The 27332-nt window shown below is 40.8% G+C and overlaps 2 protein-coding genes across 2 annotated transcripts; one reads left to right on the top strand and one right to left on the bottom strand.

Annotated features, from left to right (window-relative positions):
• Positions 1–14964: 14964 nt before the first annotated feature.
• rd3 (retinal degeneration 3, GUCY2D regulator) lies at positions 14965–23454 on the top strand. Its single transcript, XM_037085490.1, has 3 exons — positions 14965–15332; positions 18074–18387; positions 22506–23454. Exons 2-3 carry the CDS (start codon positions 18098–18100, stop codon positions 22870–22872), a joined length of 657 nt encoding a protein of 218 aa, XP_036941385.1. The 5' UTR covers positions 14965–15332; positions 18074–18097; the 3' UTR covers positions 22873–23454.
• Positions 23455–23615: 161 nt separating this feature from the next.
• On the bottom strand, positions 23616–27324 carry si:ch211-22i13.2 (uncharacterized protein LOC553945 homolog). Its single transcript, XM_037085491.1, has 7 exons — positions 27188–27324; positions 26770–26842; positions 25743–25901; positions 25435–25496; positions 25237–25323; positions 24962–25051; positions 23616–24869 (listed from the first exon to the last, which is right to left on the bottom strand). Exons 1-7 carry the CDS (start codon positions 27188–27190, stop codon positions 24819–24821), a joined length of 525 nt encoding a protein of 174 aa, XP_036941386.1. The 5' UTR covers positions 27191–27324; the 3' UTR covers positions 23616–24818.
• Positions 27325–27332: the final 8 nt, after the last annotated feature.

A 27332-nucleotide genomic window follows, 5' to 3' on the forward strand; every position in this document is an offset into this window, starting at 1 on the left:
AGCAAAATTTTCCAAAATGTCCAACAATTCCTTTAAGTCAAGGTCCACTTACTAGACTTTTCAATTGTATTTACATAGCCCAAAATCACAATCACGTTACCTCAGTGGGCTTTATAATCTGTACAGTGAACGACACACTCTGTCCTTAGAGCCTCGATTCAAGGGATGGAAGAAAGAAGGATCCCTCTGCCAGGACGGACGGACATGCAGTAGATGTCACAACAGAACAACAAAATCACAGTTTACAAGTTGCATTGGCAGAATATCTGATACGGTCTGCTAATTTGTCACGGTGACCGCTCAAATGTCATAATGTGACCTGTGGAGTGCGGAACGTTGCAGAAAAAAAGATAAAGAGGGATTTTGATGAGGCCATTAAATGAGATAAGAGAAACATTATCGATCATGCTCAGGGAAAGGGAGGTGTCAAATAAACATCAGTGCAAGAACAGAGTGCTGAAAAAACAAAAAGTTAAGGTACTCAATAATACTACACCAAAGATACAGGAAATGATAGTCAAACGAGTCATTTCGCAGGGGTTCTGCAAAAAAAGTTATGCAACCTTTCATCTGAAAACGTCTTTTTTTAAATCACCCCATGCCATTTTTGAAAATTGATACCCGGAAAATTGAAAAATACTAAAAAAAAAAAAGAAGGTAAGACTAAAAGATTGATTATAAATACTGATAAATATACCACTGAACATGTGAAATAATTGTCTTCATGTCATGATTTAGAAAAAGAAATCTGTATTGTCGTCCTGTTTGAATAAGGGGGCGAGAGAGAGCGAGTGAACCTACATGTGCTTATATATGTTTATGTTTCCTCTCTGAGAGTGTCGGGGAAAAAGACTCGGGTTAATGTTTCATTGACTGTATCGTCACTCGCCAACCTCTCAGACTTTGATCGTTGAGTTGAGGAGGTTAACCACTGATAAAAGGAGTAACAGCAGCTGCAGGAAAAGAATAGAGGAGCTCAGCGCCAAACACTCTTGCTCTCTCCCCTTCTTCAAGGGTTATGCAATCTGCATAAAGTGAAGATAAATGTCGTCTTTTAATAGCCGTTATCAGCGACTTGAGCAAAGATTGTGAGGAGGACGGCAGCAGCTCATCACAAAGGGGCAGTTAAATATCGTCAGGACCGTCGAATGTTTCAGCTTGATTGACTGCTCACAGGTTTTTCACCGACCCTCTTGGCCGCCACGGCAATATGGTCTCGTGAATGACCAGATAAGTGAGTCCCGATATCCATACATGATCCCCAGAGGATAAATCTGACTGAATTGAGTGATTCCTGTGCTTTTCAGCTTGTGTTTCCTTCAGGTCAAAGTTCTCAACTTCGTGAAATTTGTTCCTGGCCCTCAGATATCGAGATGTATCAAGCTCAACTGATGATCCCCTGACTAACTTTTTATACCGAAATGTCTCGGTGGCTATTGGAAGCGAAGCCATTAAATAAACACTGAACAGACAAAAGAGAAATTAACTGATTAAGAAGATCATTTTACAATTCTTAAAATACAGTGAGAATTTGTCGCTCAGGCCCGGTCGGTGACTGTGATGCCAACAAACGCTGTTGATTTGTGCTGTTACGCAATGTGTTTTGCAGCTCTTCTTCCTCCAGCTCACAGATTTTATGCTTCACATCTATCTTTGGAAACAAACACCCAGTCAAATGCTGCTGTTGCACTTATCCCTCCCCACGCCAACACACACACACACACACACACACACACACACACACACACACACACACACACACACATGCATGAGCGTTATCTCAAGGATTCACGTAATATCTGCCGAGAGGAGTTCTGTGAAAACAGCAGTCTCACTGCTGGGAGTACACTCCTGGCTCAGCACATAACTCAATTATTTGCTTTTAAGATGTTCCCCTCCTACACACACATATTAGGTATATATACACACATCTGCCTAGTAAAATAATTACATAAATGCTTCCGTCTCACCAATTCTTTGTCTCTCTGCCCTGTGTTAAATCTATCCACTTTGCCATTAAAACATTAAACCACATTTGATGGCCATCGTTTGCCATTTTTACTCTTACTAGCCGAGTTGGTGTTGTATGGATGGAAACGTTGCTTCTTTGGTCCCAAATGGACAAATATAAAATGTGCTATGAAATATTACACAGACATTCCCTGTTATCAATGACAAGCAGGCAGATCTGCGTCATATATGCTCATCTCAAATAAACGTGCATGTACAGAGTTTGTCATAGAGTTTCACAGATTTTATACAGTTTCACTGAACTCAAGAACATTAAATAATCAAATTTAAATATTTAATCATGTCATCTGGGAATTCTGTCTGCCTCTTCAACGCTTTTCTTTGTGTGACTGAATTCCCACATCCTGTGGAAACCTGAAACAAGGAGTGATGGTGGAGGTGAAGAAACAGTTCATAGTGTGGCTTCAATTCTCGATGTGCCGTGTCTTTGACACTCTTATGAGCACATCCAATAACTACATTCTGTGTTCTTATACAGGATTTTAATAAAATCAGCTCTGCACCAGAGGCTGTTTTTTTTTAATTCTATGACTAAGAAAACTGCTCAGAAGACTGCTGTGCAAATATTCTCTCGTGTCATCCGTTTTTGATGATGACAGACAGTTTTCTCTCCCTCTACCACAGCCAGCTCAACTCGCCCGTCAGCGCCCAGCCAGCAAAACCATTCTGCAGTTGTCGCTGGGGGAAGACAAATGAGTGAAGAGAGTGTCACTGTCCAGTCACACAGTTTCTGAACCGCAGAACAGGTTCCAGCAGTTAAACAGCTCCGACTCCACCAGGCTGAACATCCAAGGCTACTGTGATCTCATCTAAATAGAGCTGCTTGTTACTTAAGATTGAGGGAGGAATCAGCAAAACGACACAAATATGATTTTCTGGATGTTCCCTTATAGTATAGTTGAGCATTCCCCCCAAAATTGAAAACAAAATGTCCATGAAAGTTCTTGTTCATCCAGGTCGTAGCAATTGTAAGTGCTGTATTGTATTCTTTTTTTTTTCTTTTTTTTTTTTTTTAAACTTTACAATGTATAATTTCCTTCCCTCACTCTGAAAAGAGAGGTACAGAGTTACAGTAGCAGCAGCTGTCCTCCTCCTCCTCCTCCTCCTCCTCCTCCTCGGCACTAGCTGCTCCGTTTACACTGAAAACAAGTGAGGCGTTGGCTTCAACCGCTTGCTGCCTTGAAGCACTTTAAGTCTGGTTCCAAGATCAATAATCAACTGTCTGTATCAACATTTAATGAAACACGGACAAGATGTTCTTTTCTCCGAAAAAAATCAATATTGAAATTTTACAATTCTGACAAGAGGGAAGACCAACACTCTGTCTACTTTTTTTAGTTGTCTGTGTGGCACTAAATCTGTTTAATTAAAGCCTAAAAATGATCTTTTTCCTCACCCTAACCAAGTATCGTTTGAGACAGATCTTAAAGCTGCTTTAAGTGCTATTTTCTCATTAAAATGAGTGTTAAATAACTCTATATTCCAACGGCAATCACTGCTTCTGGTCTCTGTGCCCACTTTATCAAATCAGGTACATAGAACTCCATAAAGAGGCAGCCTAGTCGGCTTGTTGAACACACAGCGAGCAGGTTGTCAGTGTATTTTTTTAAGCGCTCAAGGTGCATCTGCTTGATCTAGTAGATTAATCATGCAGGACGGTCATAGTGAATGTTCGGATGGTGAGCTCTCTCTGGACGTTTTGCATCTTGGGGGATGTCGGGCTCATTTGTGGTGAGAGTCCATGAAAGATCATTCTACGGATATGCACCCTGACACGCGCCATCACTGAAAACTGGACATGGACTGAACTGGTTGTGCTCAAACTGGGACAGCTGCAGTATATCTTACATGTATGTGCAAACTTGTGCATACGTGGCCTGGAGCTTTTTTCAGCAACAAAAGGTAGTCTTCAGTTTTCCTCATGATACTCCGAGTAGGATCATGCACTGTGTGGACTCACTGCTCTCATGTGTGCAGCTGCCGTCCCAGCTGGAAGGCATGGAGTCCATAAGAGGGAAAGTGCACACATAGATCAACATACGGTTACAAACCACTGTGCCTGACTTGCATGTGACAGAGGAAACTTTAGTGAGCCTGCACGTATCATCCAGAGAAGATAAAGAGAGGCAGACCTGGGAGCTCATTACTGTCATGTGACGACCAACCAAAACCACCATAACTTGAAATTTATCATACATTTCCGTACATGTGAGGGAGAATTACTGCTGAATACTGCTTGAATCATGCTAATATTTTATTTATCTTTATGTAGAAAGCCTCTATCTTTTTGCTCTGTCTGACAGGCATGGAGGCGGTCACATGTCCTGTAGTTGACTTGTTACTCAATTCACCACCATGTTACCTTCATATAATGGTGGAAACAGTCAGTTGTTTTATTTGTCTTCTATGATAGTTTACTGAATGTTTCGGCAGGTTTTTGACTTTTGGTAGGACAAAATAAGAAATGTAAGGCATCAACTTTGGCTCTGGAAAAAGCATGAGGCATTTTTCAGTTTTCAAACTAAATATCAGAAAAATGATCTACATATTAATAATCGTCAGATGCCGTTCTTTATACAGGTACAGATACCAAACTAGTGCGGCTTAACATAGACATGCAGTTTTTTCGTACTGTTAGGTTGATCATCATCATCAAAGATTTTTTCTGCCATGAAACAAGCCCTGAAAACCAACCAGTCATTTCAAAGTGCATGAAAATAACACCACATTTGCACATTTACTGCAGTACATACACACACATAATTTTGCATGTGGGTGAACCACCAGTCCTTCCAAGTAAGTGCTGTGGAAAACAGGTGTGTTCAAATGCCACACACATAAAATGTCAGGTGACAAAAAATAAAAAGATAAAAAAGAAAGAAAAGTAAATTTATGTAGTTTTATGCATATAGATCTTTGAAAATTCCTGTTTATCCACCTAAGCTCTTGTTTTCTGACTATTTAAATGCACACAATTACTGTGAAAAAAAAATACAACTGGAAATTGTCCTGAGGTCTCCTTAAAAATATCTAGTGGTGTGATGCTTACAAATGTTGATCATCAAAACTGTCCAGTACTTTCACACTCCCTATGAAAACTTTCACATACTAAACCCCCTTCTGCAATTTAATTTCATTTTCTCTTGGACATTATTGTCTGTGTTGTCTGACCGACTTGTTCTGCTGTCTGCTTGCAACCAAAAGAGAGAGCACACCTGTCACCTAGAGGTCACAAGGTTGTAATGTTATCTCAGAGATCCTCACGCAGCGGTGCCGCAGACATCGACTCGCATCGCAGATGAGTCAAGCTGAGACTGTTTGCGTTGTTATCTAAGACACACAGACTTCCGACGCAGACTAAATCAATTAGCCAGAAATTTGGTAATTCCCTGGCTTAAGAGATAACATTCTGCATCAAGAGTGAATTCCAGTTTGTGTTGAGGAATTTATTCTTTCATTGCGTGTCCAGCCATCTGGCCTCGCAATATGGCCATATAACAGGCAGAGAATCAGGCCTCGGGGTGTCTGTGCCAAACTCACTATCTGACTGAAAGCTGGCACGCTGATCTCTGCTCAGTGAGCAAAGAAAACTGGGATAAGTTTTATATAACATGGTTTAATAGAGTATGTCATCACTCTTCGTGTCGCGTGTTTCTGAAGATGCTGTTACTTTACGCTGCTCTGATTAGGACTTAGAATTTAACAAATAACTATATAAAATACTAAAGTGAAAAAAAAAGGAGATTTATCGCCTGACCATGCAGGTCACCTCAGCTGTGTGAAACATTTTAACACTATTAAACAGTTAGGGAAGGAAGTGGTTAAATGCAAACAGGAGTTGCTGTCTGAGAAACAAATTGTCATCAGTTATGTTGTTTGACCTTAAAGTACTGCCCGATGTCCCCTGGGTTAATCACTATCTATGTGGTATTGTCTTTTCAGTTGCTGATGAGTCAGGAAGCAAAGTGTGTAGCCATTGCAGTCAGTTAGACAAATACAAATGTTGCTTGTATGTTTAGGAGCTGCAGAGTGTTTTGGATAAGGTCAGGTCAGCTGGCTCATATGAGTACATGAAGAACTGAGGTAGCCAATCATTCATTTTGGGTAAATAAAAGTGTTATTTTCTTTTAAAAACAACATACTGTTGCTAATGATATGCTGGTTTCATGTTAATGTGTCAGACATTAAGATTCTTCACAATTTGTAATTTGTCATTAGTGTTCAGTGAGTCAGATACTGAGCGTTTGCAGTGAACCACTTCCAAGCTAACCTTACTGTGTGATTGTATCCAGTTTGTTTTACTTCCGGACTTAAATAAATGTGTCCAATGTGCACTGACATTTTAGAAATGTAAATGTATGCATTTTCCATTGTATAATGGAACACTATCAAACAGTTACGTTAGCTAGGTAGGGGTAGGATGCTAACGTTAGCTAGCTAACATAAGGTTATCTAATATGCTGCTTTACCTTGAAATATGGTCAGATATACCTCCAAATTTTTACTACCCAGTGTCTTCTCGGTTGCTCGTCAATCAGGAAACGGTGAAATGAATAACAACAATTTGTCAGATTCTCCATGTTTATATGACTTGTAAACTGGGACAGCAGCACAACACATAACATGACATGACAGGAAAATGGCCGCTATGTGTATGTGGACTGATTGATTTTCTATCAATATGTCATGTTGTGTCAAAGTCTGTTGAGGTAAATCCAGCTAAATTACATGGATATTTTGCTACTTTTAACCCTCAGACGTGCCTTGATTGTCACACAGAAAAACTGAATTATTAATCATAATAAGCACGATTACTCAATATGTCGAACTATTCCTTTAAATTAGAGATCTATACAGGGATCACTGATCGTAAAACAGCTCATGGGTCATAAATTGATAGTATTAAATGGTATTAAATTGTACTTTAATTGCCTGTAAATGCTAAACCTTCTGACAATAACAAGGTGTTATCGAGTTTCTTTTGACTGTTTCTTTATACCTGCTAATCCAGCAGCTCAGACCACAATGACCCACGACAGTACTAAGCTCCCAGTGCAGATTGACCTTAGACCGCAGTCCACAGAGCCTTTTCTAGTGAAACGGGTTGCTGGACAGAGGCCAACGAAAAAAAAGGGATGTCAGCAAGTCAGACTTTTTTTTTTTTTTACATTGCTCATGTGATCTGCCCTGAACTTCCTTCCCTATAGTCACACCGGAAAGTGGTGAGATTTCAGCTCCACTCAAAAGATGAACAATGTAGTTTCGTGGCTTCCGGATTACATAAATACGTTTGAGCAAGGGGAAACTCTTAGTGGCTGTTAACTGAGACGGATCAGGAAGAACCTGGATACATGAAATTAGATGAAACCCTTTTACCGTGGGTTACAATTACTTTACAAAAAGTACACGTAACTGACAATATGCCCAACAAGTATTTCCCTATACCCCCTTTAACTCCTTTTTCCAGGATGTCCCCCTTCACCTCACGTATGTTAAATTCGCTGATGAAACACTTATTGTTGGTTTGATCACTGATAATGAAACCAAGAACTATGGATGAGTGGACGAGTTTGCTAATTACTGTCACACAGGTCATCTCCAACTTAATAACAACAAAATGATCTTTGATTTCACAGATGGGACACACAAGTAGCACATATCTATCAAGTCTAATTGTACTGAAGTCATAAATGACTATGAATGTCTACAGTTCTGTACTAAAACTGTCACAGGATAGAAACAGAGGTGACGTCTACGGGAAAGGATTATAACGATTTGTATTTCATGTGGAAGCCTCGCCAGTTCGGAGTGGACAGATACTCATTCTGTTTTTTATCGTTCATCTGCGGAGAGTATTTCAACCTTCTGCTTCATTGCTTGGTATTTTTCACTGTCTGTAGTTAAAGGATAAGTTCACACAAAAATGATATCAATACCCAGTCACACTCAAGCCGGTGTCCTCAAATTGTGTGAGCCCTTTTTCAAGCTAACGGCAGGGATTGATTACAGAAGATATACACTAATACCATGGACATGACCTCAGTGTCTACAGCTCCGATCCTGAGTTATTAAACATTGGATTCAGGTTCTGTTGATTTTCAGTGTAACAATCCTTAAATTTAAGTTGACAAGCAAAGTGATCATCATGTAAAGTAAAGTTCCTTTATATAGCGTAACATTTCACATGACGGGCGTAGACTCAGTGTGCTACAAAAGACAAAAGAGGCAATGATTGCATGACTGTTACGTATAAGATTAGAAGTTAAATACATACGTAAAAACATGTAACATAAGATAACAACACATGGGATAAGAACATAGAAGATAAGAATGACTGAATGCTAGAAAGATAGGGACTAATACTAAATCTAGACAAATGTGAAAGGAGATCAGAGGTCGTATTATCACATATGTGTTTTAAGTAAGAGCAGATTTATCATACACATTTTATATAAAGCATTTAACATCACAAAGGGGAATAACATGTTAAACATATTCTCATTCTTGGTCTCTAACGGCAAAAAAAAAAAAAAAAAAAAAAAATCATCCACAGGAAAAATGTGTCAGTGGAACAGACCTTCACCGTCATGTTTTGTGCTCGACTCATCATGTGACTATTAGTCAGTTCGGTGTTGAGCGCAAAAAGCCTGACAGATGTTTACTGTGTGTGGGGCTCAATGTGAACCAGTCTGACAATGAAACAAAGCTCACATTCAGCTGAGCCTGTGTCTGTCCACGGCACTTCACTGTTTGTTCCTTCGCTGGAGTAGGGGAAAAGGCCCGATTGTCTTTTAATGTGCTTCACGGCAACCTCTTCAGGCTTATGCTGGGTGTAATGCTCTCTTAATCTTTACTGAAGAGGGGGTCTTTGTTCTTTCTGTGCTTGTTCAGTGACATGTGTTCATCTACATGGATTAATATTTGTTCAGAAGGTGTGGTGACTCGTGTTTGTTTGATCTAACTTGTCAGGTTTTTGATCTCAAGAATGTAAAGCATGAGCTCTTACAACAAATACAGTTTCTCCACCTTAAAAATCATGTAACGCAGCTCACACCACCTTTAATGTTTATTGTCCCAACAAACTGAGATGTTTCAGCAGAAGATGAAGAGATAATAATGAGGTTGCAACAGCTTGCATGAAGCCTGGCAGCAGCTAAAGCAGTGAGAACCTACCCTCTGGTGGTGAGTTTGAGTGCTGACAAAATCCTGGAAATTAGGCATCTAGTACAAAATAAATCATAAATCTAGAAGGGAACATAGGTTATTATGATGTTCTTTCTATCCTTTAACATGCATTAACAATTTATACATCTTTATATGTATAGTTTTGTTTAACATCGTAAATGAAACTGAAGTTAAACCAGATAAATTAGAATAAAATGAGTTGAAAGGGACAAATAATTCAGTTTTAGTGCATTGAAAGATCCCCGCGAATTCAATAAAGGAATTAGAAGTGAAGTAGTGAAGTTCAGTCAGTGGAATCTCTTTTGGTATGTCTGAGCAGAGTGTTCAGTTCTGTTCAGTCTGACCGCAGTCATCCCGTTCCTTCTGCTATCAAAGTCAGAGCCGGCATTTCTATGAAACCACTCAGCAAAGATTAAGAGCAGAATCTGGCTGTTCTGTATCATCTCCGAAAATCTAAATGCACTGACAAAATATTACAAAATCACACCAGTATTTAAAGAACTATTGATCTCTCTCTGTATTTATGAAAAACCTGAATAAGCAGAGAAATGTATTTGAACATTTATAAAGGAGGCTCATCTGCCCAATCTCAGTCCATGTGGGACAGCCAAAACTAAAAGACCTGATCATTATATAATAAAATAATACAAGAGGATAAGTTTGATCATCTGAATTTTACTTCAGTCCAGTACGGATGTTTACCACAGAACAAAGTACAGATGACAGTGACTCAGCAAAAAGCGCACCAGCAGATACGCCCTCAGCTCAAGTGTGCAGATGGAGATGTCTCTGTCCAGCGCATACTGTACGCCACTTAATGCTGCACACTTTAATGGTCAAATTACAGAGGAGCAAGCTTCAAGTAGCTTACAGTGATGCCTTGAGAGTATTACCTGAATGGCCCAGATGGATTAGTGCCTGAAATGTTTGTAACATAACCTTAACCCAGATGCAGAGACACGGGTAGAGCTCTCAGTTTGTAAGACACTAATATCAGTTTTTCTTTTCCCCTTTTACACCGCGATGACTTGAACTCGGGGTCTGTAATAAAGTCAGAATTAAGTCTAACCAACTAATTACTACCACGTTTCGAGACCATAATGCAGGCCGTGTTAGTGTAGGTGTTCAGGCTCTGATGATCAATCTGTGCTTCAACCTGAGTCACGCTGACTCACTGTCTATATCTGACTCGTCCTGATCACCTCATGGAGATTATTAGGTTTATACATCAGGATCAACGTGTGTGTGTGTGTGTGTGTGTGTGTGTGTGTGTTTAAAAGAAGAAGTGAACAAGGGCCTATAATGAAGTGTTCACATATAAAATCAACTAGTCTATGGTGGTGTGACGCCCCCTGTTGAAATGAATATACAGCTGCACGATAAAAAAACATTCTCAAACTACTACTACCACACTCGTTTTTCAACGTGCTTTACTTGCAGTATAATTATTTATAATATATTTGGCTGCAGAGGCCCATGTTGGTAGTTTAGAGCATTTACGGTACAAAAAGAGAAGTTTAGCCTTAAAAACCATCGCAGTCTGAATTAGAAATGAGAGCAGAATATAAAATCCAGGAGGGAGATCATGACTCAAAATGGCTCGACTCCTGTGCTTCACTCAATTTCTCTGTGGGTTTTAGAAGGAAAAGAAATGGTGAAAGTAAACACAGCAAAGAGACAAAACACTTTATTGGTATACTGAAAGAATAGAGATAAAGGGTAAAGGAGTGACATCATAGTCAGGTGAAAATGATCACAGACACAAAACACGAAAGGAAGGTAGGACTTAAAAAACAAACAAACAAAACATGAGAAAAAATTGGTTAAAATGGCTGAAAATCACACCTCCAGCCACGGTTGTTTATTTGACTTCTACATATTTTGGTGAAGGAAAATGTCCATTTTGAATCACCATCAGAGTTTTACTGTGACAGTGAGAGCATCTCGTTCAATCTTAGTGCCATTAACATCACATTGTAACTCCGCTCTCACTCTTGGTTAAATAGAACTTCAAGGGAAGACTTTCACATTTTTTGACAGTGGTAAGCTGAGAAGATTGTCAGCCTACTACTTCTGTGTCTGCATGACAAGCGACAGCCGGCATCATAGCTTAGCATGAAGACGGCAAACAGCCCGGCTCTGTCCAACGGCAAACTCAATCAATCCTCTGAAACTCAATCACTGGCACATTTTATATTGTTTGTTTAATCGTCCCAATGATGTCCTGTTATGTGTCTTTCTTGAGAAAAAAAATGTACACACACACACACACACACACACACACACACACACACACACACACACACACACACACACAAATGTTGATCCTGATGTATAAACCTGATAATCTCCATGAGGTGATCAGGATGAGTCAGATGCAGACAGTGAGTCAGCGTGACTGAAGGGGAAGCACAGGCGGCTCATAAGAGCCTGAACAACAACACCGACATCGTGTAAACAAGATGGATGGATGGATGAATAAATAAGTTACTATTAGATAACACTAACTGGACATTTAATATATTCATTTACATTTAGCAGACGCTTTTTGTCCAAAGCAACTTACTGTCATTCATACACTTATGGCAAGGTACCGACCAGGAGCAGTTTGGGGCTCAGTATCTTGCCCAACAACAACTGACCTTCTGATAACAAGATCCTGGCTCTACCCCTGAACCGCAGTCGCAAATTGTATATAAGCCTGCAATTAAAATTTCTGTGACCTGTACATTTATTTTCAGCGAAAATCTGACAAACAACAAAACATTTATGTCACATTTTAATTTGATTTGGTTTTACCTGTGAGACCTCGCCATTGGTAGGGTCAAAAATGGTCACAGCGACAAGAAATCCAATCACAATCCCACGCAGGCAGCAACAAGAACAATGTAATACACATCATAAACAGTGCATAGACGTGGCAACAACATTAGCTGATAGTGATTTTTTTTGGTTTTGTTTAGGAAACCTGCTGCTGGCTCCAGCTTCATGTTCACATTACTGTACAACAGTGGAATCAGTCGTCTCATCTAAAAGTCTTGGCTGAAAACCAGAGAAGTGAATTTCTCTAAATTATCAAACGACTCCTTTAACATGCACATTGGTCGACTGGTCTGAGTGCACCTTCTTTTCTCCTCTCATACATCACCTCTCTCTTGCGCAACTTGTAACAAGATATTCAGTCACGTGAACGCGCAGTCTGATCAACAACACATTTAAGTGTCATGTGACCCTGTTATGGGCCACATTAGATGATGGCGAGTGCCTGAAAGCTCCTGCGTCAGGACACACGGTCGTCTCTTCATCAAACAACATCAGCGCCCGGTGACGCTGGCTGCTCTCTCTGAGGTTCACGCAGAGTTGATGGAGGGAATCACTTTAGAGGATTAACCCTGTCATCTGTTTGGATTAGAGGGAGAGCCTACCTGCCCATCTGTCAGCTTTAGGCGGACACTGCCTTTACATGTGGAAGGCCTCACCAGCACTCACTCACTCTGGCCTTATCTGTTTATTCAGATTAAAAACACAAGACTCCATGGCCCTGATGGAAGAACTGTAAATGTCTGGATTGTGATGCTGTTCCCTCTGAGTGGAATCTTAACTCCCTGCTAAAGGAGGCAGTGCCCTCTTGTACTTTGTGTAATGCATGTGAGCAAGACTACAGATGTGACCTCTGGAGACCAATCCACCTAAATTCACCCCAGAGATCATCAGTACTTCTTTTCTAATAAGGTAAACTGATAAAATGTTAACAAGGTGGAACTAAATCTTCATGGAAGGTGAATTTTAACTCCTCTCTCCAGGGAAAAAAGGTCAAATTTGCCTCCTGGATTCATTTAATTATAACTTAAAGAAAAGGATAAATAAAACCGTGTGATCTATGAAATGTCCTCATGAATGCCTTGTTACTATTCAGCTATTTCACCCATTTATCACAAAGTCGTGCAGTTAGTTCAGCACAGTTTAAATCCGCATACATTTTTTACTTCCTTGTTCTTTAATTTATCAGTGTGTTGTGTTATTTTTTTTATTATTTGAAGCAATGCGACTTTTTAACAGAGAAGTGCTTACGTAACACATGATTTGAAAAGTGCCTATAAAGATTGATATTGTCAGCGTTAGTTTCACGGTATGTTATATTCACAAAATGTTTTGTAATGTGTGTAGTAAATGTACGTGCACTCATAAAATGCATTTTGCATCAGCTAGTGAAAAGTTGGAGCAAAAACAAGCGTTGCCTTGATATTTCGTTGTTGAGTGTATTTGTTGTAGTTCAAGTTTAATGTTTTCCTTTCATGTAACCTAACTACCTATCGAGTGTGGCTTCCCGTCGTTGCTGCGCCGATATGTATTGAGATGTTTGCACTAAAGTAGGCGACAGACTAGAGGCGTCGCTGTGTGAGTTTTCGTAGATTCTTTCTCTTATAGAAGTCCTTTTGATGTGTTGCAGGTCCAAACGTTGAAATGGCTGATGGCTGAATTCCATTTAGCCGCGTCACTGTCAGGGGTTCTGGTGTTGTGCATGTTGGCTCACTGTCGCAAAATCAAAACGGATCCATTGTTGATGTTTTCAGTGACGTCCGTACAAGTGCTGTGAAAGTGTGCAGGGGCCCTGAGGAGCAAAGCACAACATTTCCTGAAACACAACATTTCACAAAACACAACAACATTTCAGAGAACGCGACATTTAGGACAATACAACCACATCTGAGAAAACACAGAATCTGGACTGTGACTGAGAGAAAAGGACACTGAGCTGAGGGAATTGGATGCTGCTCAATCACAAGTAAAAACTACTGAAACCTGAGATTTCTTGGTGTCTTAGACACTCTGGGTCACCGTGAAAAGGCTGTTTACTATTTGTATGATTCCCTTTTGGATGCTGATCATCTCGTGCAGGCTTCCCAGTTTAAACCCAATCAATTTAAATTCCCTGTGATAGATTTAGTTGCTTGTTATTCAAGAAGGCACGCGATAGACTGAAACTCTTCTGTTTCTAGAAATCACACTGTTTTTTTCTGTTCATGCTGCTGGATGCTGGCGTCTCTGCTCTGACTAAAACAGAGTTCATAGTTCACCCAGCATGTTATTCTAACCCTGAGGAGGAGGAGGAGGAGGAGGAGGAAGGACGGAGGAAGGAGAGGATGACGCTGGTGGCGATGCTGCATGTGGTGGAGGTGTGACGGAGGATGGTGAGGTTACTCAGAGTGTGTGCGGAAGGGGAACCGTCTGAGGTTTGCTGCTCACGCCCACACGCGGAGTAAACCAACAAACCTTGATATCCACCTACACGACGACTGCACATTCGAGCTGGACTCTCTCGCTCGCCGCTTCTCCATCATCTGCGCTGGATCATCAACATTTCCTCCAGCAATTAGCACATTTCCACCCTTCCTGTAATTCACGCGCGACTGCTGTGGGCCGCTGAGGCTCATTATCTGTGGATGCACACCGGCTGACCTCTTGCAGATGTTGCACCGCGCCCCATTTAACTAAGCTGCCTGTCGCCTGCTGCACGGCGAGCCCACACCCCACTAGCCCCTGTCCTCAGAGCCACATCCCTTGATTTATCTCCCTCTTTCCATCTCGCCGCTCAAACCCACTGTGTCCTCTTTATCTGCCTCTTCATCGCTCTCTGGCTCCCTCTCAGCTGATGGAGCTTATTGTGGACAAATAGGCTTAGGAGCGTGCAACTATGGCAACGGCCAATCGTAAAAAAGCTACATAAGCACTTCATCAGGGGCCGTGATCCAACAGCTCCCATTGGAGATGGTGCCCCCAACCTCCCGCAACAAGTAAAGGCAGGCCAGAGAGGCTCCTGGGAGGGAGGAGGGGAGAGACGTGAGAGAGAGAGAGGTGGAGATAATACCGTGGGACCGTGTGAGAGGAGCAGAGAGAGAGAATCCATTTCTCTTCTCTCTCTGCTTTTCATTCAGACGGTCTTTTCCCTGTAGGTATACACACTTTAATTTCTGAGGATCTTCTGCCTTTCAGTAATTTTGATTCTTGTGGAGTCTGAGAAAAAACTTAAAAAGAAGGAGAAGAGGAGGAAGAAGAAGGAAGAGGAAGAAGAAGAGAAAGGAGAAAAAGAAGAAAAAGAAGAGCGAGAACAAGAGGTAAGAAAAGGATTCTGTTTTTAAAAACTGTTCATTATCAATCCCTGGACCAAATGATTGCGACGAGCAATAATTCAGACATATTCAGAGGGGCTGCTCGTATCTGTCAGCAGTACAGCCGGCAACACAAGCGTCCCTGAAAAGCAGGGATTTTACTGGGCGAAGAAAGAAAGAGAGAGAGTTCAATCAAGCCAGATATACCAAAGGAAAATAAGTCAGTTTCAGCTCACTTATCTTCAGTCAGTTAGCAGATATCCACATAATCGTTCCAGTTTTTAAAGCAATGCCACTGTAGATATGATCATTTTATGCTTTTCTTGGCTTTGCTTTATAATCAGTTGAATATTTGGGGGTGGTTTTGGATGGTGTGTCTGACTAAACGAGCCCTTCCAGGACATCAAATTGGACTCTCTCTCTCTCTCTCTCTTTTTTTTTTTAGAATTGCTTTCTGATGCTTTATAAAAGAAAATATGAATTGATTAATCAGTAATGAAACTACTCATCAGCTGCTGTAGTCCTGTTTATTCATTACCCTACAAATCTGTTAAAGACTATGTGCTAAAACAATATCTGAGAAACATGGACTAACAGTGCTGTCTATCTTACGGAGGCACTGTGACGGACGACTGTGTTGGCTGGATGTGTTTGACTCCATTTTGAAGGGTTAGTCTACGGGTTAGCGCAGGGCTGCGACTAACCTCCCTCTGTCTCTGCACATGTTGAGTGTCCGGCCTCACTACTGCTCACGTAGAGTTGTATGAAGCCCGCACAGCTGCTGTGGGCTGGAGGTGACCTCAGAACCTGAACAGATTACAACAAGATTAAAAGAGGGCAGATTTAAGACTAAATGTCCGTCTAATGGAAGAGTTACCTGCAAAAATGTGTACAGGTGCAGCACCAAAAATAATGTGCACTGCCGCTTAGAAACTGTGATGGAAAAATTCCTTTTCATTATGGGTTGATGAATTTTGAACTATTTTGTTGAATATGATTTCTTAAAAACATTTATCTAACTTGCTTCATGTGACTGATATCTTATGCAAATGCATGAACACCTAACCTCTGCCCTATATGATTGTAACAGAGTCACGAACCAGCCAAAACTCAGATAGAAAGTTGTCTTCTTGTCTTATGTTTTATGTCTGATAATTTTATGCTTTGCACAGAGTCCCAGGTCATGCGTCATGAAGTTTTAACTTTACGTCTTGTGTCGATGAGAAGCCTGTCTGATTGGGATAGTCGTATGTACGTGTGTGTAGCTTAATCACTGCTGGCACCGAGAGTGCTTGTCTCTTCCCCTGACCTTGTTGATATCTGTGTATAAAATTGTGAACACTCCTTTACTCGGGGCTCATTCACTCAGCTCATGAATTCGACTGTGTGGTGAGTCCATCTGCAGATGGTTGGATTAAACTTACCGAAAAGACAGATCTGACTTTACTCTTTGATTGACAGAAATTTCCACCACAAAACACACAGTGTGTAACGATTCTTTTCTGCATCTCTAAAATGAATAAGTCAGTTAATTGATCCTTCAGACATGACAAGATTCCCATCACAATTTCTAAGGCTCAAGGTGCTCAACCTTCAAACTGCTTTTTATTTAATCGGTTAATCGAATTTTTAACTCTGACAATAACTTTTTGATAAATTGTCCAACAAATAGTGACAAAATGCCCAGTGCAACATTCCTGAGCCCAAAATGACATCTTAAAATGTTTAGTTTTGCTCCTACAACACTCTCACGCCCAGAGATATTCAGTTTACAGGAAAAAAATGACTGGTCACTCTATTTAACACAGTGTCAGACATTCTTGTGGGATGAATGCAGGATAAAGGTGAGTCCAAAGACAATACAGGCACACAGAAAAAAAAAACAAGTAAAGTGGTATGTGACAAATAAAAGCAGCAAATTCTATAATCTGAGAGGCTGGAGTAGAACAATAATTGCTGTATTTTTTTAAAAATAGTTTTTGGCATCCAAAACTCATTGAGTACATTTTCAAATGGAATTCAGTTACAAATGACAGAGAAAAGCGGCAAAGATTTCCGCTGAAGAGGCTGGAACAAGAGCGTGTTCAGCATTTGTACATCAGAAAATGATTTGAACATCAAAATTGTTCCTAAATCTTTGACCAACTAATTTATTAGTTATTTCAATCTTATAATCACAGGCTTGCAAAAACGGAAGGAGCTCTTGCAGCTCAGGTGGTCCTTCTACTTCACAATAATGACCTTCAGCAGCCCCTTCTGTGGGTTTTGTTCTTTTATCACAATTAAAACAGCAAAAGCCCGACTGTTGAATGGAGCTTGATTGAATAGAGCATCTGTGGGAGCGGATATGACACCTGTAGAACAAAGACCCAGAGGATGAGGACGATGGCGTGTGGGGGGGGGTTTCAAATGATGTGTGTCAAATGTGGCACAAATGATGTCAAACTACAGCAGATGTAAGGTCTCCACAAATGATGAATTTTCAAATTGCCTTGAAAACCACTTCTCTGTTTTGTTTGAGTTCTCTCCCATTTCTCTGCAAAATAGATATTTCTATTAGTGTCAAACCTCTCAAAGATGTCTCACCAGCAGCAGATCTAATCTGCAGGCAGTGTGCACGCTCCTTTTATTCTCCAGTCACACATAACCTTGACCAATCCACTTTGAATGTGAAATCAATTAACCGAGCAAACATCTGAAATCATTTCATTGTGCTGACTCCCTGTGATAATCTCTCCCTCCTGCAGAGGGCTGTGGAGAAGAACAAGGCCATGGCCTCCTGGTTCAGCTGGAATGAGCCGTATCACCGCAGCCCCCAGAGGGACCCGGCGGACGTGGTGACCGACACACTGATGGTGGAGTTCAGCTGGCAGCTGAAGGAGGCGGAGAGGCTGCAGAGAGAGAGGGAGATCGAGTACAGACGCCTCAAGACCGGAGTGGACTACAGCTGGCTGGCCAGCACGCCTCGCTCCTCCTTCAGCATCAGCACCGGGGAGAGGCTGGGCCTGGAGGACCTCTGCTCCAAGGTGCCACCGCCCTGCTGCGGCTTGGTCATACTCAAGTAAGGAGACTAGAAAACTCATCATCTAGCTGTAGCAATATGTTAATGAAGGTTCTTAGTCATCCAGATCATGGTAGTTCTGTGTGCTGTATCATAGGCAACTGGACGTGTTTACGTTTCCTGAAGATGGGGAAGGGGAGGTGCAGGGTTAGAAACTGTGTGTGGGAGTGTCTTTACAGAGTCGCTAAGGACACATGTGAGCTCTTTCAGGGTTGTTAAGCCTGAAACACACAGGGCCAACCGTTGGCTGTCTGAAGTCTTCTCTGGCTAATATGTTTACATTGATTTCCTCAAAGGAATATTTTTTCTCCTTCAGATGTAAGTGGACAGCAGAGTCTTGACCTGAGGAGTTGGACCTCCTGTGTTGTTGCGTCTGTTTATGGAGGGGGTTTTTTGTTTCCCCAATGTACAAATCTGTGCAGTCCTGGCTGCATCATAAACTACATGACTCTGCTTACACCTGGGTGTTTTGTCCTAAGGATGGAAAAGTGCCCCAGTGTGTTGGTAGGTTTGAAGTGAACCTGGATATGATGGTTACTGAAGATCCTATGATGGTTACTAAAGTATTGATCTGTGTGTGTAGGGTTTCTGAACACCTCAATGCTGAAGCTTCTGTTTTGTTCATCGTGTCCTGCACAGTCCAAGAAGGGCTGGTCTGTCTCCTCTGACATCTTCCCGAGTGAACTTGATGTTGTGGCTGGGAGCAGGTTCCTGGGAAGGTGATCAAGGCTCTGCTCTCAGCTTCTTCAGTGTAGAGGCTGGCCACTACTGGGGACAGTGGTGAGCTCACGGCACAGCCATGCTTCTGTCTGTAGAAACGTTTAGATGGTCGTCAGATAGACAGTCACAGTTGGCTCTGCTGGACAGAGTGCTGTCCTGTAGCAGGTGTTTCTTCACTGTATTTACCACCTCTTGAATGGCAATGCATGTAAATAGTCATGTGACATCATAAGAAACCATTGTTTCGGCTGGATCCAGTGTTGTTTCTCTCACCATGTTGACGAAATCCTGTGAGCTTTTGATGTGGTGAGTGTTACCGCCCAAAGGAGCTAGGATACCAGCTAAGTGCTTGGATATGTCATAGGTAGCTGAGTTGATGCTGCTGCTGATGGGTCTGAGTGGCGCTCCCTCCTTGAGTATCTTCGGGAGTCTATAGATGCATGACATGGCTTCCCCGGCCTACAGTCTGCAATATATTCGCCTGCCAAGGGTAGCATCTTTTTCAGTTTTTGCAGATATTCTATATTCTTTAAAAGTAGCAAAACTGCGACTTCTTAAATGTACAAACACCATACATGGCACAATTCAAGCGGGAATGATTGTCTCTCACTATTGACTACTGTTTTATCGTTAGTTAGCAGTTAGCGGCTGCTCTGGGGATGTGCTACCCCCAATGTGTTTGGAGCATGATTTCAACAGGTGGGCAATTCTTACATATTTACACCAAAATTAGTGTATACAAGCAGGGTTTTTTTTTCCCCCTCTTGTCTTTTGCGGGAAAAATTGGGAACAGTAGAAAGCGGCACGTCACACACCTGATTAGACTACATCCAGAAGACTTTAAACTTTTTTTTTTTTTAAAGTCTTGCAAAAAACATTCTGATTTAGACACATAGTTTGATGGATGGTTCCTCTCTCATTTCTGTCGAGATCTGCACATGAGCAGTACCGATCAGGCAGCTGGCGATGACACAGAAGCCACTGACAATGTAACTGCGGTTACTATTTTAGTATCTTCGACTTCAGTCTCTGGCTCTCTTCAGTGCTGTTTGAACAGAGGCGAAGAGAACGGTGTTAACAAGCCAGCACCCTTAACTTCAGTGCCCATCATAATATCACTTTGCCTGGAAAAGAGCGAAAAATCATCTTACTGTATCTTAACCAACAAAGGTTTCCTCTGGCCATATTTCATATTGTTTGTTTTTCTTTGAATAACTGTCACAAAGAGTATTGAAATAAAATAAAAACAGAAGTTAGAGGACCATATCCTCCCTTCAGCATAAACAAAGAAAACATACACAAACCTCCCACTTTACTTTAACATGTAACATGTTTTCACAAAATCACACTCCTTTATTCTGTATTTTTTGCATTCATTAATGTCTCTAACATGATTTTCTCATGTGGACGGCGGACCAAAGGTTGACCGAGAGTCACGGTGTTGAGGTGGATGCTGTGTATAGAGAAATGACAGGCTGGCGCCCAGATGTACTTCAATCACAGAGAAAGCGTTAATTACACTTCACAGCCAATCTGAAAGCTGAGGTCTCCTCGTCTCCAGCTAATTAAATTCACACAAAGATGTTGGCGCCAGTGTGTGTGTGTGTGTGTGTGTGTGTGATTTCTCCTTTCAATTAGCACCTCACTGCATTCTCACATTAACGCCACTCAGACTGCCTCCCAAAAACTGTTGAACTCTAACAAGACACCTGAGGCCCAAACAGATGCCCAAACAAGCTCAGGACATCTCTGCTGCAGATTAAAGGAGAGTGACACCAAAGAATTACAGAGCCATGTGCTGGGTGGCAGCTGTTCAGCGTCCCTGTCTCTGCCAAAGACAGCGCTTAGTGTTTGTCTCTCTGTCTCTCAAATCACGTGAACAGATTCCCATGGAATTTCAAGGACAGTAGATCTGATACTTCTTCCATTAAGACACAGGGCAGGCCTGGCTAGCTGCTTAGCATGCTAACTTAAGTGGATATTCCCTGCAACACAATGCATAGACACCTCTGAAAAATACATTTCTGACTGAATAGAAAAATAGAAACGGACACCATCTGAACTCAAGTTTCTCTATTTTACCAAGTCGAACTAAGTCAAGCTTAACTGCCTTGTTAACTGTAAAACACATTTAATTCAGACCGAAACAGAACGTTCTTTCTGCCCCCTTTAGGTTCGAAGCTAAAGATTCTAATAATAATAATAATAATAATGATAATACATTTCATTTGTAATGCGCTTTACACTCCTCAAAGTGCTACAGGAAAAGCAACAGCAAAAGAGAAAATATTAGATAAGAGTCAAAAGCAACTTAGAGGTCATAGGATCTGCTATAAAGCTCCCTCATTCTGGCCATTTCCTACAAATCACACATTTGAAATCAAGCATTTCTATATGTGAATATAAAGTGTTGCAGCATTTGGTCGTATATATTATACAGAAATATCTTTTGGCCTTTACAGAAGTGTTGGATCTAAAATGTAAGTAAAACCCGCTTCCTGAGCAGAAGAAATGTACTTTTAACAGTGAAGATGCATTTGAGAGCACCAGGAAAAGCTAAAGAAGGGACCTTGAGTGATTTGAGTGAAGATGAAGAAAGAGCTTTCACAATGAGTCAATAACTCTGATGAAGTAAATCCTCTTCTAAAGGTAAAGTAATCTGAACATTTGAGAGTTAAAGCTCACTCCTGTATTTTAGATTTTGACAGTCGGGCTGCATTTCCATGTACCACTGGATCACATACCTGTTAATTAAACCCTTTCCCACCTTTGAATGAGGAGATATTACTTTTTCACAGCCTCTTACTTACGATCACAGTGACAGTTACAAAAGGTTTCGATATAGCTACACACAATATATATTAAACGCCACCCTAGCCATGAACATGATTTCTCTTCAGAGCTAACGTGTTTGAGGGGAAGCAGGTCAATCATCAGCTAACTGGGCGCATTTACTGGAAAGCATGCTCTCAAATAGAGCACTATTTAAGGGCTTATTAAGGCCTTTGTTTCTGTTGTTAGCAGGAGGAGGAGTAATTGGGGGGGGTTAGCTGGAGTGTGCTGGTTACACAGGTGGGGAGGGGGCTGATGACTGTGATCCATGTTGCCTTTTATAACAGTTGGTGTGGTTTTCACTCAAAGGCAAGAAAAAAACCTTGGGTAGAAATAAACAAAATGAGGCCCTCTCTTCTGTTCATCTGCATGAGTACACATTTAGATTAGAGATAGTGTAAATACATTGATATCTGCGCAATGACCCTCTGTTTCAGTTTATTTGTGTGCCCCTAACCAAGTGTGTTACAACAAATGGGAAAAACACAACAGTAAAATAAGTTCTAGTAGGTATGAAGTGTACATCAGAATATAACGGTCAGTGTTTTGTATTTTGTTCTGCACAGGTTCAGGGAGGCCCTGCAGGCCAATGAGCCCGAGGTGCAGGAGGTTCCCAGCCTGTTTCGCACCATCCTCCTGGAGGCTCTGGATCAGCTGAAGGAGGAGCAGGAGACTCAGCGGCTCGCCCGCCAGTGGAACAACAAGCGTGCCATGAGCATGTCCCTCGTGAACTTCAGGTCCCGCATCAAGATAAACCCGTTTGGAAGCACAGTGGGCCTGACCTCTGCTGCAGCCGACGGGGCGGGTTTGAGCGACCTGAAGACGGTGTCAGAGGATGTGGAGAGGGGGATGGAGGGGGAGGAGAGGGTGCAGAGGGTGTGGAGCATGCCTGACTTCAGATACAAAGGAACTGGCAGCAGTAAGGTTGTCTGATATCAGGCTCTTCATGGGACAGTGATGGTGGGATGTTTCAGATGCTGAACTCCAGGACCCTTTGCTGCAGTATGTCCACCTTAGACCAGAGGTGGCAGGATGAATCTTATCATCCTCCCACTCTTTCCTGTATGAGACCTATCAGCATTCAAGACATCCACTACTTTATCTTAAGAGCTACAGGGGCAAGAGCCAGGTGATTTTCTTCAATTCTTTTTTAACTTGACAGCACCGTTTGTGGGGATTTGAAACAGTTTCATCTCTGCTTGAGATTATTGCAATTTGCAGTGATGTGACTTATATTTTTTAGGCATTGGCATCTAAGCCAAAAGGGCTATCTGCTGTAGCCTGGTAGGGATGTTTATGTCATTTAATGGCTTTCTACAAGGAACAAATGAAAAATGTTTGTGATGCCAAGTCACATGGCACAAAATGGCTGTTGCGGTGCAGAGAGAGGACGTTTTGCATGATATTTATGTATACTTGTTACTTATTTAGTCTCAAATACAAATTATCTGTAATAGTCAATATAAACATAAGGTTATTCAGAGGGTGAGTCACGCTCTCCCACCAGACCGCTTTGTTTTTCTCCCAACAGCACACAAGGTCTTGGCACAATAATTCATCTTCCAAGGTCAGCAAACTGAAAGCTTTCCGACTGTTATTCATTTGCAACACAGTGTATTAGAAGAAAAAGGCACAAACAAATGTTACCAGACCTTCTCGAATTAAACATTTCAAAGTAAAATCTTCCCAGCAGTTTATTGCCGTTTCTTGATTTGTTTGTTCATCACACAGCAAATTTCAACAGTACACAATACGTTACTCCATCATCAATATAAAGCTTTCAACAGGATCGATTTAGGGGGACTAACAGTGATTGTATATTATACTTCGATTTAATAACAGGACTGATGCTGAAACAGCATCCATGGCAGAGTTTGGGGTAATGAATGTTATGGATAAGAAATACAGTAATCAACAAACAATGCAGAATTGATTCTCATCATTTTAAACAAAAATGTACACATTAAAAAACTATGATGACACTGTGGTTCTCATAGCAAACGTCCCATGGTCAGTTACCTACAGAACAATAAATGCACAGGCCAGTCCAACATGTTGTAAAGTTGTCATGAACGATTGAAACAACCAGCAGAAAAATGTAAAGTTCACTAATTTTACATATCAAAGCTGGATAATGTGAAAGAAGATGAATAAAGCCTTTTATAGCAACAGAGCAGGCCCCAAAACATTTAATGAATTGCCTCCAGTGATGTCAGTCAAGTCCATGTCACCTGGGGCTGAAGACTACATGTTTGGAAAATGATAATAAATCTGGAGGTGTGTATATAGAAAGAAGTGAACTTAGCAGACCTCTGCTGCTTGCTCCTAATCTCAGTTTGTGGCTACATTAACCAGTAGGAGCATTCTTTAGCATATCACACTGGAATCTCAAGCAAAACTGTCTGCAACTGAGTTGCACTGTGGGTAATTTAAGTACCTGGTTATGACAAGTAGAATCCCTGGAATTAAAAAAAAGAGGTGAACTCACGTTCAGAAGCCAGTCGCTGGCAGCTCAATGCTCAGACTGATGCTTTCCTACTACATCTTTCACCTTTAACTGATCTAGGTGGCCACAGATAAAATTATGGACGACACTGCGCAACATAAACAGATCTCACATAACAAAAACTATCAGACTACGCTGAAGAATTAGCCACCTGGGCAGTAATGTGGGAAGCTATGTTTTCACCACTTCATTGCATGAGATACAGCTCCTTTGCTCTGGCTTGGTGCCGAACCTGTGTATCGATGTAAGTGGCATTCATCGTATCTGTCTCAGAAAACCCTTCATTATTTTGTCTTGGAGAGCTGAGTTGTTGTGTCCTGAGTTCTGCTGACATGTCCAGGCCTGAGAACCGCTACTGGTGTACACAGGGGCATCACAGGGTAGAGTTTAAGAACTCAAGAAGTTCTGCCCGATTTTTATCCCGCTGTAACAAAAAAGGCAAACTCAATTAATCACTTGTCAAACTATAAAAATGCTGTTACTATTGCTTACTTAACAGCAAAAAGTTGAGATTACCTGTTTGTCTTTCTTTGACTTCTTTACTTTCATCTTTATCTTCTTGCCTGAAATCATACTGTACTTGCCTTTTTTCCTGTCCTTCAAGTACTAAAAGAAAAACAACGCATGTTCAAGGGTTCCAGAATATTAAAATTCATTTAAATATCATTCATCAACATCAACTATAGATAACTATGTAATATACAAACAATATACATTTTTGATGTATGTATTTAAGTTCATACAGGTAAGACAATTAATTTCTGTTCAAAGCAACCTTAATGAGAAGTTACCTTGGATATCTGTACAGGTCCCGAATTTTCCTCTCCTTTAGCTTTCTTGTCTTTTTTACGTTTATGTCGCTTCTCTTTCTTTCCTTTCTGCAAAACAAAAACAAAAACGCTTGACTTAGTTTTAAGTGAGCTACTAATACAATACTCCAACCACCTCATTTTATAAATACTGTACATGAAATAAAATGCATTAATTACTTTTTTGTGTTGTTTTTCTTTTTTCCTTTTCTTAGACTGCTTTCTGGATTTACTCCGAGAGTCTGAAAAAAAAACACAAAACACCACACTAAATCAATTTTTTCATCATAACAGTACCAATATCCATAGACATAAAATGTGGATTTAAAAGCAGTTTGTTGGAAAAATGTTGTCAAAGCATCTGAGATTGATATAATTCAGCAGCAGTCTGTAGAAATTACATTTCAGGAGAAAGTTAAGTGACCACAAAAACCACATTTAGCCATCGAAGGTTCTCACATGTGCTCAGGCTTTAAAGACACACTTACCACTACTGCTAGAGCTACTCGAACTGCGGCTAGATGAGTGTGATGAACCCGACGAAGAAGACGATGAGGATGAAGATGATGAGGATGAAGAGGATGAACTGGAAGAGGAAGATGAGGAAGATCTACTCCTGCTGCGTTTCCGCTTCCCCTTTTCTCGTCCTGAACAAACAGAGGACAGAAACACAAAGATGAACCTTCTTTAGGAATTTGAATGAAGGTGACCCTGTGTTCTTGCTTAAAACAAGAAAAAGAACCAGCCATCAGGAAAACAAAATAGCTGCAAAGTGAACAACCACAGTGACCTGATGCACTGATGACATTGTTGAAAATATAATGTCATGAAAGTATGTCATTAGTTGTCACCCAAGTCCCAACTATTCTCCCATGGTTCTCCTTAATCAATTAAAATGTGACTGTTCTAAAACCATGTAAGAGAGTGATATTTTGAAATTAGAATAAAACGCAAAAAAAAAACCATAAATATGATGGCTATTTTTTGTTGACAGCAGGAATTAATATCAATAACAATGACATTTTTCCTCAAATCAAACTGTACAGTTAATTGTTTCATGAGGAGTAAAAGTTGAATGATCAAACTGTAGTTATCACACCAAGGGGCTATTTTACTTACATTCTAATAAATGTCTAATTTTCCTACAACTTTGTCACATGATGCACTTAATATACAATAAACAGATCAGATATATGTATGGGTGAGGAATCTCTATATATTAACAAGATGACTCAACAGTTTTGTAGCATCAACTCCATATTTGCAAGATTTTGCAGTAACTGAAGTTAATGAATGAATAAAACAAATTGTTTTAGCTCTACCGGCGTTTAACGTTTGCATGTAGTTCACACCGCCAATATTTTCTGTTTAGTCTAAAACAACAGAACATGCACACAACTTTCTTCTCGTAGTGAAACTGAGAAAACAACAGTAAAACTGTGGAAGTGTCTGTATACGAGTAAAGTTTTGGACATGATGATGAGTTTCGTGTGTCTTCTACGTAAGCAGTCTTGCCTCTGCTCCTTGATCTCCTCCTTTCATCTGATCTGGAGCTGGAGCTGGAAACTCTGCACTCCGTTCTCGTTGACTGGAAACATAAGAAATGTTGACAAATATGTTTGGTGTGTCTGTGTGTGTGACTGCGTCCAGGATGTGACAGGACATGATTTTTAAGAACTTGAAACCTGAGCACCAGGAAGATGGCGTTACACATCACACAAGTTACGCCTGGTCATTCACGACAGGTAACCACATGTCTTCAATCGTGGCTTGTTAAAGTAACCTCTGGTTAAGGACCCTTACGTTGATTGTCCTTTATGTAGCTTAGTGCTTAACGTTACCTGGACTACGCTTACTAAGCTAAAGCTAAATGCGTTTTAAGCTAATAAAAAAAACAACCTAATGCTGGTGAAAGAAGATGTTCTTTACTCACCATTACGCCAGCAGGTTGCGGTTGATATATCACATATATAAGTATATAAACGGACACAACGCCCGCAGGAAATTGGTTAAAATATATATTTTTATTCGCAATTATCTCTAGTAGACTAGCTTCAGCCGACAGTCTTAGGAGACAT

This window comes from Acanthopagrus latus, chromosome 22 (genome assembly GCF_904848185.1).
Source record: "Acanthopagrus latus isolate v.2019 chromosome 22, fAcaLat1.1, whole genome shotgun sequence".
NCBI classification, from domain to species: Eukaryota; Metazoa; Chordata; class Actinopteri; order Spariformes; family Sparidae; genus Acanthopagrus; species Acanthopagrus latus.

Coding starts and splice junctions, on each gene's coding strand:
- rd3 (XM_037085490.1), top strand. CDS start 18,098: ATGGCCTCCTGGTTCAGCTGGAATGAGCCGTATCACCGCAGCCCCCAG. Junction 18,388..22,505: donor TGCGGCTTGGTCATACTCAA/GTAAGGAGACTA, acceptor TGTTCTGCACAG/GTTCAGGGAGGCCCTGCAGG.
- si:ch211-22i13.2 (XM_037085491.1), bottom strand. Junction 25,497..25,742: donor GAGTAGCTCTAGCAGTAGTG/GTAAGTGTGTCT, acceptor TTTTTTTTTCAG/ACTCTCGGAGTAAATCCAGA. Junction 24,870..24,961: donor AGTCAAAGAAAGACAAACAG/GTAATCTCAACT, acceptor TTTTTGTTACAG/CGGGATAAAAATCGGGCAGA.